At 39.3% G+C, this 15,802-nt stretch overlaps 1 protein-coding gene across 1 annotated transcript in view; it reads left to right on the forward strand.

Annotated features, from left to right (window-relative positions):
- PSME4 (proteasome activator subunit 4) overlaps positions 1 to 15,468 on the forward strand; it is a 113,006-nt gene extending 97,538 nt beyond the window's left edge. The window contains exons 42-47 of the mRNA XM_059406076.1: positions 7,304 to 7,432; positions 8,567 to 8,722; positions 10,385 to 10,547; positions 12,243 to 12,376; positions 13,245 to 13,383; positions 13,932 to 15,468. Of these exons, the coding sequence (XP_059262059.1) occupies positions 7,304 to 7,432; positions 8,567 to 8,722; positions 10,385 to 10,547; positions 12,243 to 12,376; positions 13,245 to 13,379 (717 nt within the window). The 3' untranslated portion in view covers positions 13,380 to 13,383; positions 13,932 to 15,468. The remainder of the gene's footprint in view (positions 1 to 7,303; positions 7,433 to 8,566; positions 8,723 to 10,384; positions 10,548 to 12,242; positions 12,377 to 13,244; positions 13,384 to 13,931) is intronic.
- Positions 15,469 to 15,802: the final 334 nt, after the last annotated feature.

Consider the following 15,802-nt stretch of genomic DNA (forward strand, 5'->3'; position numbering starts at 1 on the left):
GAAAGCCTCTAGATTTTGTTGGCATAGACTTTTTTCCCCAAACTTTTTTTTTTTTAAGATTTTTTATTTATTTATTTGACAGAGATCACAAGCAGGCAGAGAGGCAGGCAGAGAGAGAGGAGGAAGCAGGCTCCCCGCTGAGCAGAGAGCCTAATGTGGGACTCAATTCCATCTGGGATCATGGAATCATGACCCGAGCCAGAGGCAGAGGCTTTAACCCACTGAGCCACTCAGACGCCTTCCCAAACTTTTTATTTTGAATTAGAAAGGCTTCACAGGAGTTGTAAGGTACTACAGAGCAGTCTCATGTACCCTTCATTTATTTTTCTCTAGTAGTTATATTTTCAAAACCAGAAAATTAAAATCGGTACAACATGTATATAATTCTATGTCATTCTATCACACAAATAGATTCCTACAACCACCAACACAATTATGATATAGAAGTACTCCCATGATCACCAAAATTACTTTGTGTTATCCCATGATAGTCAACCTTCCTCCTCTCCCTCAGCACCACTATCCTCTGGCAACCACTGATTATTCTCCATCTCTATAATTGTCATTTCAAGAATATCATATAGATGGATTACAGCTTGTCTTTTTATGAAGAGACTATAATGTACCCTCCTTAATGCCAGTTGAACATTCCCATACTTTAAGGTTGTCTGAATCTTAATTTTTCTGTAACTACTGTGGTAATTGGAACATTATGACAGTGTACACATGTATTCTTTTAAAAGTTGTATCTGTGGGGCTCAGTGGGTTAAAGCCTCTGCTTTCAGCTCAGGTCATGATCCCAGGGTCTTGGGATCGAGCCCCGAATCGGGCTTTTTGCTCAGCAGGGAGCCTGCTTCCCCACCCCCACCACCTGCCTCTCTGCCTACTTGTGATCTCTGTCAAATAAATAAATAAAATCTTTAAAAAAAAAAAAAAAAAAAAAGTTGTACCTGGGAAGAAAAGTAATGCTTTTGAGAAAATATTAAAAGTTGAAAATTAAAAAGTTTAAGTGAGTTGGTAAGATTCAGATAAACTAGACTACAGAGTAATTGCTGATCAAGAAATACCGATGTTATTCCTTGAGATGAACTAAAGAAAGTACTTTTCCAAACTTAGAAGCTTTGCTTTGTAACAGAAAAGGTTTTCGTTCCACAAACAGTAATGTTGTTAATAGATAAAATCACTGCAAAGTAAAATATCTCCGAGATTTTGGGGCACTGGGCTGGCTCAGTTAGAAGTGCAACTCTTGATCTCAGGGTTATGGGGTGTAGAGATCACTTAACCAAATCAATAAAAACTTAAAAATACCTAAGAGATTTTGATTTTACTTAAAAATACCTAAGAGATTTTGATTTTACTGACATATAAAAGTAGTCTAGCGCAAACAAATTGTTGTCCTGTGCTAGTAATTAATAATGGTTAATTTGCTGCTTTGGAACACGCTGTTCCTTACAGTGAAGTTTACCTATTGGATTTCAGGATTTTGCTGGTTTTAGTAGAACATTTTAACCTCTTCTTAACATGAGAACATTATGCCCTAATTTCATTCATAAAGCACATTTTTTTCATGAATGGTAGGAAGAAAGACTGCTGATTCAACAGGTGAGTGACTCACCTTAAATTTTCCTGGTGGTAATGGTAGGCCTGCCTGCAAATGAATATCTTCTTTTCTTTTTTTGTTATTTTTTTTTTTTTAAGATTTTATTTACTAAATGACAGAGATCACAAGTAGGCAGAGAGGCAGGCAGAGAGAGACAGATGGGGAAGCAGGCTCAATCCCAGCACCCTGGGATCATGACCTGAGCTGGAGGCAGAGGCTTTAACCCACTGAGCCACCCAGGTGCCCTGAATATCTTCTTTTTTTATACTAGAGTTCAACTAGCCAACTCGAAATCACCTCATTTTTATTATGGGTGAATTAAATGACAAAACAATTCCATGTACATTGCCTAGAGATTTGGGCTATTCAGTATTTGTAATAATTTTTATCTTCAATTTCTTTGGTGTGTGTCTTTTTTTTTATATCTTTCTGAGTGCATCTGTGCCATATGCTGCATTAGTGTAGATGTCGGGTTGTATAAAAAATAAAGAAATGTTTCATTCTACAAGTTGATTTTTTTTTAATTTTTTTTAAAGATTATTCATTCATTTATTTGACAGAGATCACAAGTATGCAGAGAGGCAGACAGAGAAGGGGAAGAAGGCTTCCCGCTGAACAGAGGGCCCAATGCGGGGCTCAATCCCAGGACCCTGGAATCATGACCTGAGCTGAAGGCAAGGCTTAACCCACTGAGCCATCCAGGCAGCCCTGATTTTTTTTTTTTAGAATCTGATAATGACCATCTTCTCACATAACTGCCTCTCCCTCTTTAGTGACTACATTGTATTATCATTTATTCAGTCCATTTTCTATGGGTAATCACTGATTATTCCCAGATTTAGGCTGTTAAAAACTAATAGTCTTGGGGCACCTGGGTGGCTCAGTGGTTTAAATCCTCTGCCTTCGGCTCAGGTCATGATCCCAGGGTCCTGGGATCGAGTCCCGCATCGGGCTCTCTGCTCAGCAAGGAGCCTGCTTCCTCCTCTCTCTCTGCCTGCCTCTCTGCCTACTTGTGATCTCTGTCTGTCAAATAAATAAATAAAATCTTTAAAAAAAAGAAAAAACTAATAGTCTTTTGCAACTATGCATATATTTGTAGGGCAAATACTGTATATAAAATTACCATGTAAAAGACCTGCTTGCATTTGTAATTCTAGTGGATACTGCTCTCCAAAGAGCCTTAGGTTATCTCTTTCCCATTAACCCTGACATTTCTTAAATCTTTGATTGTTAAATAAAATTTTTTTTAAAGATTACTATACTTCTTCTGATGCTTAGCTGGCTCACTCAGTAGAGCATGCAACCCTTAATCTCAGAGTTGTAAATTCAAGCCCCACACTGGGCTTACCATTTCCTTATGATAGATAAATAAGTAAATAAAAATATAAAACAAAAATTATTGTATTTCGGGCGCCTGGGTGGCTCAGTGGGTTGAGCCTCTGCCTTTGGCTCAGGTCATGATCTCAGGGTCCTGGGATCCAGTCCCGTATCGGGCTCTCTGGCAGGGAGCCTGCTTCCTCCTCTCTCTCTCTGCCTGCTTCTCTGCCTACTTATGATCTCGCTCTGTCAAATAAATAAATAAAATCTTAAAAAAAAAATAAAGGTTCCTGTTCTTTAATAAAAAAAAATTATTGTATTTCTTTAGTGAGGATATCTCCTTATACATTGGCTATTTGTAATTTTTTGCCAGCTATCTGTATTTTCAAGTTTTCTATTGTGTTATAAAGGAGTTCTATTTTTATAATTTTCTTTATTTTTAAGTGATGTTGTGAAGTATTTTTTCTCCATTGATTTGAGATGAAATCTCATATACTTGTTTCAATAAGTCTACTAAGAGATAGTATTTCCATCAAACTTGTACAGATAATCACAGTGAATTAGTATATTGAGCTTAGAGGTTTAGTTGCTAAAGAAAAAATTATTCTCACACATGTCAGTTGTGAGGAAGACTTCGTTTGGAACTATTGGATAGGTGTCAAGACTGAATACAGCAAGGACAGCTGGGGATATTTAGCCAATGAGCGGAATGGTGTGGAGGTGTTAGTACGAAGTAGAATGACTAATAGGAGAGACATCAAGTATAGGGGATTCTTGGTAAACTGACTTGACAGGACTCTTCCAAAAGCATTCCATGTTGATCACGTACGAAAAGTGGAGGTGAGGAATTGGATCGGATACAGAGGTGAGAGAGATTCTCTCAGATGTCAGGATTCTTGATAAAACTGGACTTAGTAGGCCCGGATGAAAAGAGGGTTCAGAGGAGCCTGGCTAATGTTTGGTAAACAAGGATAGTTAAAGTTAAAGGCATGGTTTTTAAAAAAAAGTAAATGGAAAGTTAAGTTCCAATTGGTTATGGGTATGCAAAGAAATTTGGTAATACTAAGCTTTGAATATTTCGCCTTCGTTGATACAATCCTTAGTGTTTTAAGAGAAAAATAATTTCTTTCCATATTAAAACTATAACTTTGGTTGGGGGCAAGGGCACTGTTGCTTGTTTTTCAATAGGCTCTGTTCTCAGCATGGAGTCCAACACAGGGCTTGAATTCACAACCCTGAGATCAACCTGAGCTGGAATCAAAAGTTGGATGCTTAACCTACTGAGCCACCCAGGGACCTCCCATATTAAAACTATACTTTAAAAAAGAAACAAGAAAATATATTTAGACTGTTTTAGAGGAGGGGCGCCTGGATAGCTCCGTGGGTTGAGCCTCTGCCTTTGGCTCAGGTTGTAGTCTTGGGGTCCTGGGATTGAGCCCTGCATCAGGCTCTCTGCTCAGCGGGGAGCCTGCTTCCCCTGCCTTCTCTGCCTGCTTCTCTGCCAACTTGTGATCTCTCTCTGTCAAATAAATAAATAAAATCTTAAAAAAAAAAGTCAGTGCTTCATATATTCATCCTTACAACCAGAAAGTAGGCAGAGAGGAAGGGAAGCAGGCTCCCTGCTGAGCAGAGAGCCCGATGCGGGACTCGATCCCAGGAGCCTGAGATCATGACCCGAGCCGAAGGCAGTGGCTTAACCCACTGAGCCACCCAGGCGCCCCTGAAGCACTGACTTTTTAAAACAGAAAATCACACATGCCTATGGGGACTGTATCCCATAATATTGGAATAAAGCTATTATGTCTATTATATAATAATAAAGAGCAAATAAATGATAATTGTCAGTAGTGTTAAAAAACCAAAATTCATCAGAGTAAATTCGAAGATCTTACTGGCTTTGTTCAGTGATTCATGAATCAGGCAGTACCATGTAAAAAATGGAAAGGACTCCAGGGATCCGTACCAAATGGAAGGTGTATATAAATATAGTGGGGGTGGGGGAAGAGCATTAGCAGGGCGAGGAGGGGCAGAGGGAGAAGGAGAAGCAGACTTCCCCACTGAGCAGGGAGCCCAATACAGGGCTCAATTCCAGAACCCTGGGATCACAACCTGAGCCAGAGGCAGACATTTAACTGAGCCACCCAGGTGCCTCCCAAAATGGAAGGTCTTTAAAGGCAGAAATGGGATGGGACAAGAAAGGTCAAACAAAAGATTATTTCAGACAAGGCAGGGGTCTACCATGTGGTATACTTTACTATTACTAATCAGTTAATTCCTAATTAACTGGTTGGAGTTGCATTCTTTCAGAACCATAATGACTGAAACTACAGTTAAGTCTTAGTTTGCAGTGTTGGGGGCAAGTAACTTCATTTTGGCCCTATTCCTTTTTTAACATTAGGAACCAAAATTTGTAGCATGAGTGATAGGATATAAAAATCCAGCTTTTGGGGTGCCTGGGTGGCTCAGTCGGTTGATCCGCTTGATTTCAGCCCGGGTAATGGCTGGTGGGGTTGTAGGATCGCCAGTGCTGGGCTCCGAATTCATCTTGGGAGGCTGCTTGAAGAGTCTGCCCTCTGCCCTTACCCCTACTTGTGCATACATGTGTGTTCTCTCTAAATCTTTTTTAAAAATCCAGCTATTTAGTAAAATCTCAGTAATCCTAAATTTGAAAATACCAGTATGATCACATGATCTGCTTTTCTTTAGAAAATGGGCTTAGGGGCGCCTGGTTGGCTCAGTGGGTTAAAGCCTCTGCCTTCAGCTCAGGTCATGATCCCGGGGTCCTGGGATCAAGCCCCACATCGGGCTCTCTGCTCAGCAGGGAGCCTGCCTCCCCCCCTCTCTCTGCCTGCCTCTCTGCCTACTTGTGATCTCTGTTTATCAAATAAATAAATAAAATCTTTTTTTAAAATAGGCTTATTTCCTAGCTCTGGCCACAAAAAAACCCATAACCAGTAATCAGCTTAATAGTGATCAGCGCTCGTAGTGCCCAGATGACGGTTTCTAGAAAGGTATCATTTCCTGCTAGAAGAACCTGGGCTCCATGGAGAAAAAGTTGATTTCAGGTTAGGACCAAGAAATGTACAGGGTAAACCTAATTCATATTGCCCTACCAGAAACCAAGAATGCAACAGTTGTGTTAAAGAAATCAGGAGCCATTTCGAGCACCAGTAAGACTAAAACCATTAATTTTGTTCAAATTCATTAGCTCATAATGACCATTGTTTTAATAATTCATTGTTTACTTTTGGAGGATAGGAAGGAAATCACTATCAGAGGAAGGAAACCCTCTGAGGGATAGAAGGCTTTTCTGTATGAACTGTTCCATGTAATAAGAAGAAATCAGTGTCACCGTTTTGCAAACCTTTTTTTGTAGTGGTTCATCACAGAAAGAAAAAATTGACCGTACGTGAAGGAAGTACACACCACTTAACGTTGTGCTCAAAGAATTAGACTTCAATAAAATCAAGGCTCTAGATCTATTGCTAAGTTATAGGACATACTGGAGCCAATGAATGCTGCCACAGGGATACAGTCAGAGAAGGAAGGCCACCGTAGAAGACACTACAAAACCAAGTAGCCAGGGACGCCTGGGTGGCTCAGTTGGTTAAGCAGCTGCCTTCGGCTCAGGTCTTGATCCCAGCGTCCTGGGATCGAGTCCCACATGGGGCTCCTTGCTCCACAGGGAGCCTGCTTCTCCCTCTGACTCTGCCTTCCACTCTGTCTGCCTGTGCTTGCTCCCGCTCGCTCTCTCTCTGACAAATAAATAAATAAAATCTTTAAAAAATAAAAAAAATAATAATAAAAAAATAAAAAATAAAAAACCAAGTAGCCAGGCCCTCCCCCTCTCCTTTTTTTTTTTTTTTTTTTAAAGGGTAGGGAGAGTTTAGAGATTTCTTTTAAATACATCTTTCACAGAACCTTTTACACTTAAAAGCCACATGAACCAAATGCAGTGTGAGATCACCACGTTCAACCAGATTTCAAACAACCAGTTTACAAAGTAATGAGGGATGTTTGAACACTACTGTATATTCTTTATCTTAACCGCAATGAATTTTTATGGCTGATGTCATTCCAGGTTTTTAAAGTAAGAGACTTTATCTTTTAGAGATACGTAATAAGATAATCATGGGTGAGATGCATCTGGGATTTGCTTCAAATAATTTAATTAGGGGATGGGGGGCAAGAAATGGGAGGATTTTGCTGGGAGATGTGGTAATGGATTCATGGGGACTCCTTGTCCTTTTTCTAGTTTTGTACATATCTGAAAATTCCCATAGAAGTTGTTAAAAGTAAAAATGTGATTTATTTTATGTAAGGATGCCTTTGTACTTACTGGCTGTTGTTTCAATTGTGTGTTTGCTTTCTTTTATTGTTCTCTAGATTGCCCCAGTGGAAAATGACAATAGCTATGACGAACTGAAAAGAGATGCAAAGTTATGTTTATCGCTAATGTCTCAGGGCTTGCTTTACCCTCATCAAGTGCCTTTGGTACTTCAGGTGCTAAAACAAGTAAGAGTGTCTAATGGGTATTTTTGTGTTTTGGCTAGAATTTCATTGCCCTGAGAATTTCACAAAGTCAGCTGTAGTGCACACAGTACTGGAAATTTATTTTTCATTTTGACTTTTATTTTAGTCTGAGAAAAGATATCTGTTGACCAAAGAAACAGATCTAGATTCTGTATCTGCCTCTGCCACCAACTTCTGTGAGCTTGGGGAGATCATTCAACCCCCCAAATTCCCTACATACACAAAGAGCTAATTATTGAAGCATCTTAGGTGCAAAGTGCTTATGAGGGAAGAGGGGTAGTCATTCTCTTTAACCATTTCCCCTTTATTTTATTCACCTGTTTCCCAATCTCTGGTTTAAAAAAGAAAGAAGGAAAAAAGACCTAAGTGATTATATATTTTCTGGCTGCATTTTTTTTTTTTTTTAAAGATTTTATTTATTCATTTGACAGAGAGAAATCACAAGTACACTGAGAGGCAGGCAGAGAGAGAGAGAGAAGGAAGCAGGCTCCCTGCCGAGCAGAGAGCCCGATGCGGGACTCGATCCCAGGACCCTGAGATCATAACCTGAGCCGAAGGCAGCGGCTTAACCCACTGAGCCACCCAGGCGCCCCCCTGGCTGCATTTTTAGTATACCATATGCTTAGCCTTTACCCAGGACATACATGTGTTACATAAAAAGTGAACCTGTTTCCATGGTCTTCAGATTTTTAAGTTGAATTGTCACTGAAAAATGTGTTTTAACAACCCAGTTTGTTTGTTTTTTCTGTGATGGGGGAATTTAGCAGTTCTCAGTCATTGCTTTCAGTCCACTACTCTACCTGCTATGAAGTGAAAGGAAATAGTGTGCAACTCTTAGAGGAGTCAGAGTATGAATTATAATTTTCTCTGAGGTTGACTTTTGTCTGTCTGTTCCTTACCCTTTATTTCCAACCATTCTGAAGAACTAACTGTACCTGAACTTGTTCGTGCAACCTTCTATTTAGAAGGAACTGTAACACGAGCTTGCTCTAACCATGCCTGTGAAGTAGAGGTGTGGTGTCCGAGAAGATGATAGGATTTGTGTGTCATTTCTGTCTGTCACCTCCTGCTCTTGGCAGCACTCTTCCCAGTGTTTCTACTTCTTCTCATTCACAGACCGCAAGAAGCAGTTCTTGGCATGCTAGATATACAGTGCTGACCTACCTCCAGACCATGGTATTCTATAACCTCTTTATTTTCCTAAACAATGAAGATGCAGTTAAAGACATCAGGTGGCTGGTTATAAGTCTTTTGGAGGATGAACAACTAGAGGTAAAATTTATGATCTAGCAAATCAAAATTTAATTTAGAGAAATCATCATGTTCCCCCCCCTTTAAAAAGTATGTATGCGTTGATGAGTTTTTTAAAGCATAAATTATTAAAAGTAACTTTTTAATTTTAACATTAACCTGTGTTACTCATTTTGATACCCTAATGGTGATTTCCTATCCTACAAATGAAACAAACACTGCGTATGTTCTTGTTCTGGTGTCTCTTTGCAGTTGGGAAAGTAGTGTTTGTAAACCAAAATTTTCTTATATATGAAATTGCAGGTGATAATATTTTACTTATCTTACCAATTTCTAAAGGACTAATAGGAATGGGCGTATTGGCAGTTTCAGTTTTAAGAGAATAAAAATCTAGGGACACCTCTGTCACTCATTTGGTCAAGCATCTGACTCTTGATTTCATCTCAGGGTTGTGAGATTGAGCCTCACATCAGGCTCTGAGCTGGGTGTGAAGCCTGCTTGAGATTCTCTCTCTCCCTCGTCCTCTGCCCCGCCCCCTCCACTCTTAAACACCGTTGTGTTCTCTGAATAAAAGTCTACCCACAGATGCTATTATCTAGTTAAGTTAGAATTTTTGCCCCTTTTTATTTTCCTTGGTAGGGAAATTATAAGGCAACTTTGTGGTGAGGTTACATTGATATTTTGTACAAAAACATAAATCTCTTAGTCAATATAGTATAATACAAGAAAAGTGTGTTATAATAAATAAGGAATAAGTTACAGCTTTTGAAATTGGCCTTAGGTAAAGAAAATGTAATTAAAATTTTTGTGAAATTTGTACTTTTTTAATTGTTTGGGTTTTCTATGTAGTGGAGCACTCCCAGTAATTATATATTCTATTTGAGAGCACTAAAAATAGATTGCATCCATAGGAAACTGAGAATGGAAATTTTTCCAGCTCCCTAATGAGCTATTCATTTTGGAATCCAGCTTTCTTGTGTTCTGGGAGTAGATATTGCTAGGCGGAGATTTTTCCCCCAAAATTATTATTGCCTATCTTTATGAAAGGTTAGCAGCAATTTTGTGATGTCTATAAGATGACAACATTTTATTGGGGTCTTTTTGTTTTCCCAAAACTTGAGTTCCCATTCCATTTTGAAATGGACTGTGTTCCACTTTGCATTTGGTACTTCGGTAAACTTGTTTGTAGTCTGACAGCAACCTGGGAAATTCCTAAGAAGTAAACTGGATATAAATCTCTACAACATATGCCAGTATGCCAGTTATAGAGATTGCTCTGTATTTGTGTTCCCATCGTAAACGACAGCAGCAGTTAAAAGAGGTGTGGAGTCCAGGAAAAATTCATTTTAATGCTAGGCTTTGGCACTGCACTTACAGTTCCAGCCCTGAGAAGGACAGCTGCCGGTCAGTGGGAAAATAATTTATGGAGAAATTAAATTTTGTATGAAATAGTTAAACATTTACTTGGTGCAGCCCTAATATAGTGGCTTTCATCCATTTTGAGGTCACAGACCTGTTGAAAATCTGATGAATCCTCCAGAAGAACCAGCATGAGAGTATTCACAGTTTGCACACAGAAGTCTGGGGAAGTCCCCTAGCCCGTTCCCACCACTCTCCCAGCTTCCAGTATTCCCCTGACGGTTGGCATCTCTGCTCTAAATTAAGAATTGATTATCTCTACAGGTTCGAGAAATGGCTGCTACCACCTTAAGCGGTCTATTACAGTGTAACTTCCTTACCATGGACAGCCCTATGCAGATTCATTTTGAGCAACTTTGCAAAACAAAACTACCGAAGAAAAGAAAGCGAGACCCTGGTTCCGTAGGAGATACAATTCCTTCTGCAGGTAACAGTGCTGGTATAAAGCATGCACATCCTTTTGGGAATTAACCAGGCTTACTCAACAAATATTTATTGAATACTTGTATGTACCTGGGTCTTTACTAGGTCCTAGGAATAGTTACCACTGCTTTCAATAAGCTTTGCCTACAGCAGGCCAGACCTGGAAAACTCAGAAGGCACAGAGAAACCTGTGTGCTGCGGCATACACCTGTGAAATGAATCAGGTTTGCCTGCCCACATGAAATCACTTTATATAAAGAGGGGTGTAGAATGAGTTATTTTGGAGAGTATAAAATACTTGTTTTTAGATTTTATAGCTTAGGTGTAAATACACAACGAAAATACCAAGAAAACAAAACAAGCTTTTCTTTTGTTTGGAGGGGGTACTGTTCACTAATACTGCATGTCTGCAGTCCGCTCAGGTCATGATCCCAGGGCCCCGGGATTGAGCCTGGCGTCAGGCTCCCTGCTCAGTGGGGAGTCTGCTTCTCCCTCTCCCTCTACCTCTAATCCTCCCACCTGCTCCTGCTCTCTCTCATTAATAAATAAAATCTTTAAAAAATAATAATAAACAAACAGTTGCAAAGAGCCATTTGACCTTGCCACTGCTACCTATAGTCACAGGAAGAATGGAAAATATATAGAACAACTCTTAATAGGAAGCTTACTGGATTTGCAGGAAGTGCTTGGAATGTGAAGCTCTTCAGTGCTGATTACAAAAGGGTTTTAATTAAGTCATATAATGACCTAATACAATGAATGTTCTAGTTGCTTTGCTTGAGAACTGTTTTTTAATAATTTAATACTTAACTATCAAAATAGTTTTATTTTTTTTTTAATTTTTTTTTAATTTTTATTTATTTATTTGACAGATAGAGATCACAAGTAGGCAGACAGGCAGGCAGAGAGGAGGAAGCAGGCTCCCCGCTGCGCAGAGAGCCCGATGCGGGGCTCCATCCCAGGACCCTGAGATCATGATCTGAGCCGAAGGCAGAGGCTTTAACCCACTGAACCACCCAGGCGCCCCGAAAATAGTTTTATTTTTAGACCTTTGTTATCCCAAATGGCATTATTTACAATTCTGTTTTGTATTCCTTTTTTATTAACTTCAATTCCCTAGGCACCATATTTCATGTATACACATATAATACACACATACAACTTTAATGAAAAACAGGAGAATTTGAAAGCAGTAGTTTCTATCACTAGAGAAAGGCTAAATCTTTAAAAAAAAGAAAAGAAAGAAAGAATGGAGACTCTGTAGAATACAGACACACTGCAGCTCTGAGAAACAGACATTCCTCATATACAGTATGTTTACCTCATGAATCTATCCATTCTGTGGATCTATCCAGAAAAGTGGGATCTGATTTTAATTGGTTATTTTAAGATCAGGGATTGCACTTTTGCATATGATATGAATTGGTTGAAACTGTTATTGTGTAAATCCTAACAAATGTGTTATGCATTTCTGACTTAGATGTAATTCCACTGTCATTGAAGGACAGCTGTGTCTTTAGTTCAGCCTGAAAATCATGTCCTTTGGTGTGGGTACACACAGATGCATTTTAAATGCAGAAATTCACATATCAACAACAGCTTTATCGAAAACTAATTTTATTTCACTGTGACATGTGCAATAGAATCCTGTAAATGTTTGCACATATATTGGTGGGGTTTTGTTGTTTTTGCTTTTCAGAGTTGGTCAAACGTCATGCTGGGGTGCTAGGACTTGGTGCATGTGTTCTTTCTAGTCCCTACGATGTTCCCACCTGGATGCCCCAGCTCCTTATGAATCTCAGTGCACACCTGAATGATCCACAGCCAATTGAGGTAAAACTCTTCTTTGTTGATTTCTTAATTTAAAGATTTTTTTTTTTTAATTTATTTATTTGTCAGAGAGAGAGCAAGCGAGAGCGAGCATAGGCAGACAGAGTGGAAGGCAGAGTCAGAGGGAGAAGCAGGCTCCCTGCAGAGCAAGGAGCCGGATGTGGGACTCGATCCCAGGACACTGGGATCACGACCTGAGCCGAAGGCAGCTGCTTAACCAACTGAGCCACCCAGGCGTCCCTCTTTGTTGATTTCTTTGCACACATATTGTATCAGTGATGTTTTTGAGAAAGCTGCTGCTACTAGTATGTCAGCCAGGGCTAAGCCTACTCAACAGTGATTAGTAGGATCTTGTGGAGGCCTTGCTTTCATGTATATTTGAGATCTTTTGGTAGCAAGGAAATTAATAAAGCTTCTGTCTCCCAGCCCAGTGGGAGTAAAATATTGTCAATGTTGTCAGGATAATTAACCTTTATACTTTTATTTTACTAATATTTTATATCTAGGAAGTATCTCACTGTGAGCTAATACTAAATAGGAAATTGTGATGGTATTAGAGAACAGCTGTGTCTAAACGACTGCAAAGACCAATGGCTTTGTCCTTCTCACTTGGGAAATAGACATGGCTGTGTATTGAAACTGGTTTAATAACACGGGGCAAATGCCAGGAGCTTGTCCTAAAGTGCAGCCAGTCATTTTAAAGGGAGCTCGGTGGCTTTGCGAAGTTGCAGTTGGCTTGTTGGTTTTGCAGCACCCAGTGAAGTGTGAGATCTGAGTCTAGAGAGATTTTTACATAGCTCAGATTATCCTAAATATAATCTTAATCTTGCAGAGGTTAAAATAAAATGTATATGGGTTGCCTATCCTACAGATGACTGTGAAAAAGACCTTATCCAATTTCCGAAGGACGCACCATGACAACTGGCAGGAACACAAACAGCAATTCACAGATGACCAGCTGCTTGTTCTCACCGATCTCCTTGTGTCCCCGTGCTATTATGCATAGAAGGGTAAGTTGGCAAAATGCGGAGTTTAAAGAAGTCTGACATCATCAGGCAGATAGGTATCTTTGGTTTGATGACTGAGAAGTGGGTGTTCATAAATTTTTCTTTTTGCTGACATTATTAGATGTCCTCATTTAGATGATTTTTTTTAAATGTCAGTATGATTTTTGCTATGGCCAGTGCATATAAGTTTCCAGAGAATTTTTCCCTGCTTCTCTGCTTCAGGTAATAATGCAGAGAATTGATGTGACTGCTTTTGGATCTTTATAAATGACAGTGCTTATTAGCCTGGGAGTGGTTAGTTAAAAGAAATCTTACTCTCCTTTGCCTCCGGTGTGGGGCCTGGGCATTTTAATTGCCCTAAGGACCTTAGGTTGTATACAGTAATGAGAACATTTCATCTGGATTCTTGAGTATTTCTTTTCCATCCTGAGCTAAAGAGAACCCCCCAGAAACCTTTCCACTAGGTGAAGAGGAAAGGAAATTTCACTTATTGTGCTTTAGAGTTGCATGTCCTTTTGTCTAACGGAGACTTTTTTCCCTCCCTGATACAGATGAGTAGTCCTCACTTCAAGCTCTTTTCATCAAAAATTCCAGATCCTCAGGTGCCATCTGTGGCGGCTCTCTGCAGGTTTTAAAACTCTGCCTCCGCTGAGCTCTCATCATTTTGGTGGCTTCTGTGTTTGGTCTCATTAGTCTCTGTTCCACAGGTTCTCAGCTGCCATTTGATTACCTAACTTGTCTGGAAGTGTCCAGAGTATTGATCACTTTTTCTTTGATGCATCTGATAAAGCCACAATGTCTCAGACTAGAAATAATTACCCAATATGATCATGGCATCCAAGACCAAACAGAGTCTAGGAACTCATTAATAAACAGTTCACTTGTAATGGAGAATACCTATCTGTAACACAGGTCCCGTCATTTCATTCATCTCAAATTATTTTGAATTTTTTCCAAATGGCTGTTGGGTGTAGATGGTAGTAGGGCTGTGAGCCGTAAATCGAAGCCTTTGAGAGCCTTGGGTCTGGAGAGCCATGAAGAGGGAAGGAAAAGAGGGCGAATCTCGAATGTAACCAAGGACCTGATGGAGTGCTCCACCAAGACACAGAAGTGAAGGCTGTGTCCACGTGCTTCCCACAGACTGGAGTTTTTGGTGCTGATTAGAAAGAGCAGTTGCTGAAAAACTGGGGGTTTGGTGAATAAATTTTTGATTGATTGTTGTGTGTGAATACGATGTGTGATTTTGAAAATAAACAACAACAACAATAAAAACCCTGACTGGTTGATTTTTACCTGTATTCGTTACATATACTGTTTGATCAACCCTCTTTGAAAACTTATATTTCACCTAATGGAAGACTGCTGTGTTTGTGGAAATTGTGTAAGTTTTTTTCTTTTTTTGTTCTTTTTTGTTTTTCCTTTCCTTTTTTTTTTTGCCTGCAGAATCGTTGAGAGACTAATAAGTCTTTATATTTAATTGACTTGTTTATTAATAAATGTTATATAGATGTAAAAGACTGTATAAACTGTAGAGATAGCACTGGCAAGACTTTGTACAGATGCAACCTTTTACACAGCAGCATTGTGTAATTAATTTGTAAAGATTCACATGTAGCTCTTTATTATAGTGACTTTTTGGCTTTTGTACCAATTGAATGCCATTTTTTGTGTTTTTAAATTATTTTCCCTATCTTTTCATGTTACAAAAGCTGAGGTGTGGGGGTTTTGTTTGAGTTCATTTATCTTTAGAATGTCTGGATTTTTATGTAACATTTTGTGTGCATCCCTAAATGCAAACAGCACATGTTTGCCTATGACAAGTTTATAGAATGGGAGGTATCTTCTAAGTTAAAGTAATTCACAAGCTGGTGAATGTCATCTTGCAACACACCCTGTACAGTCTTCCTTAAAGGAACACTACAGTATATTTTTTAGTATCTACTTGCTAATGACTCCAGACAGACCTAAGCACAGCAGAGGTCCTGGTACAGTATTGAATTGTCAGCGTAATCCCTGTATAGAGTAGTGCCAAACTGATGATTTCAATTGTGTAACTAGTTTAAAACCCAATAAATGGATTGTTTTTAACACCTGGCTTTTGTCTTCATTAAGAAGAGAAGACAGTTCTGTAGGCAGTGACTCTCATGCATTCCTTTTGCATCCGTAGACCTGGATCTACATACTCTCCAACCAAACCAAACCAAATTACCTAGATCAGACCTGTCCAGTACAGTAGCCAATAGCTACTATTTACTATTTACATATAAATTAAAATCTCATTTCCTCAGCCTCAGTAGCCATATTTCAAGTGCTCATTAGCTACTTATGGCTAGTGGTACGGCTACTTACTGAGTAGCACAGACAAATGCTTTTATTACGGAAAGTTCTGTAGAATAGCACTGGTCTTGACCATTGATTCTCA

This window comes from Mustela nigripes, chromosome 7, assembly GCF_022355385.1.
Source record: "Mustela nigripes isolate SB6536 chromosome 7, MUSNIG.SB6536, whole genome shotgun sequence".
Lineage (NCBI taxonomy): Eukaryota > Metazoa > Chordata > Mammalia > Carnivora > Mustelidae > Mustela > Mustela nigripes.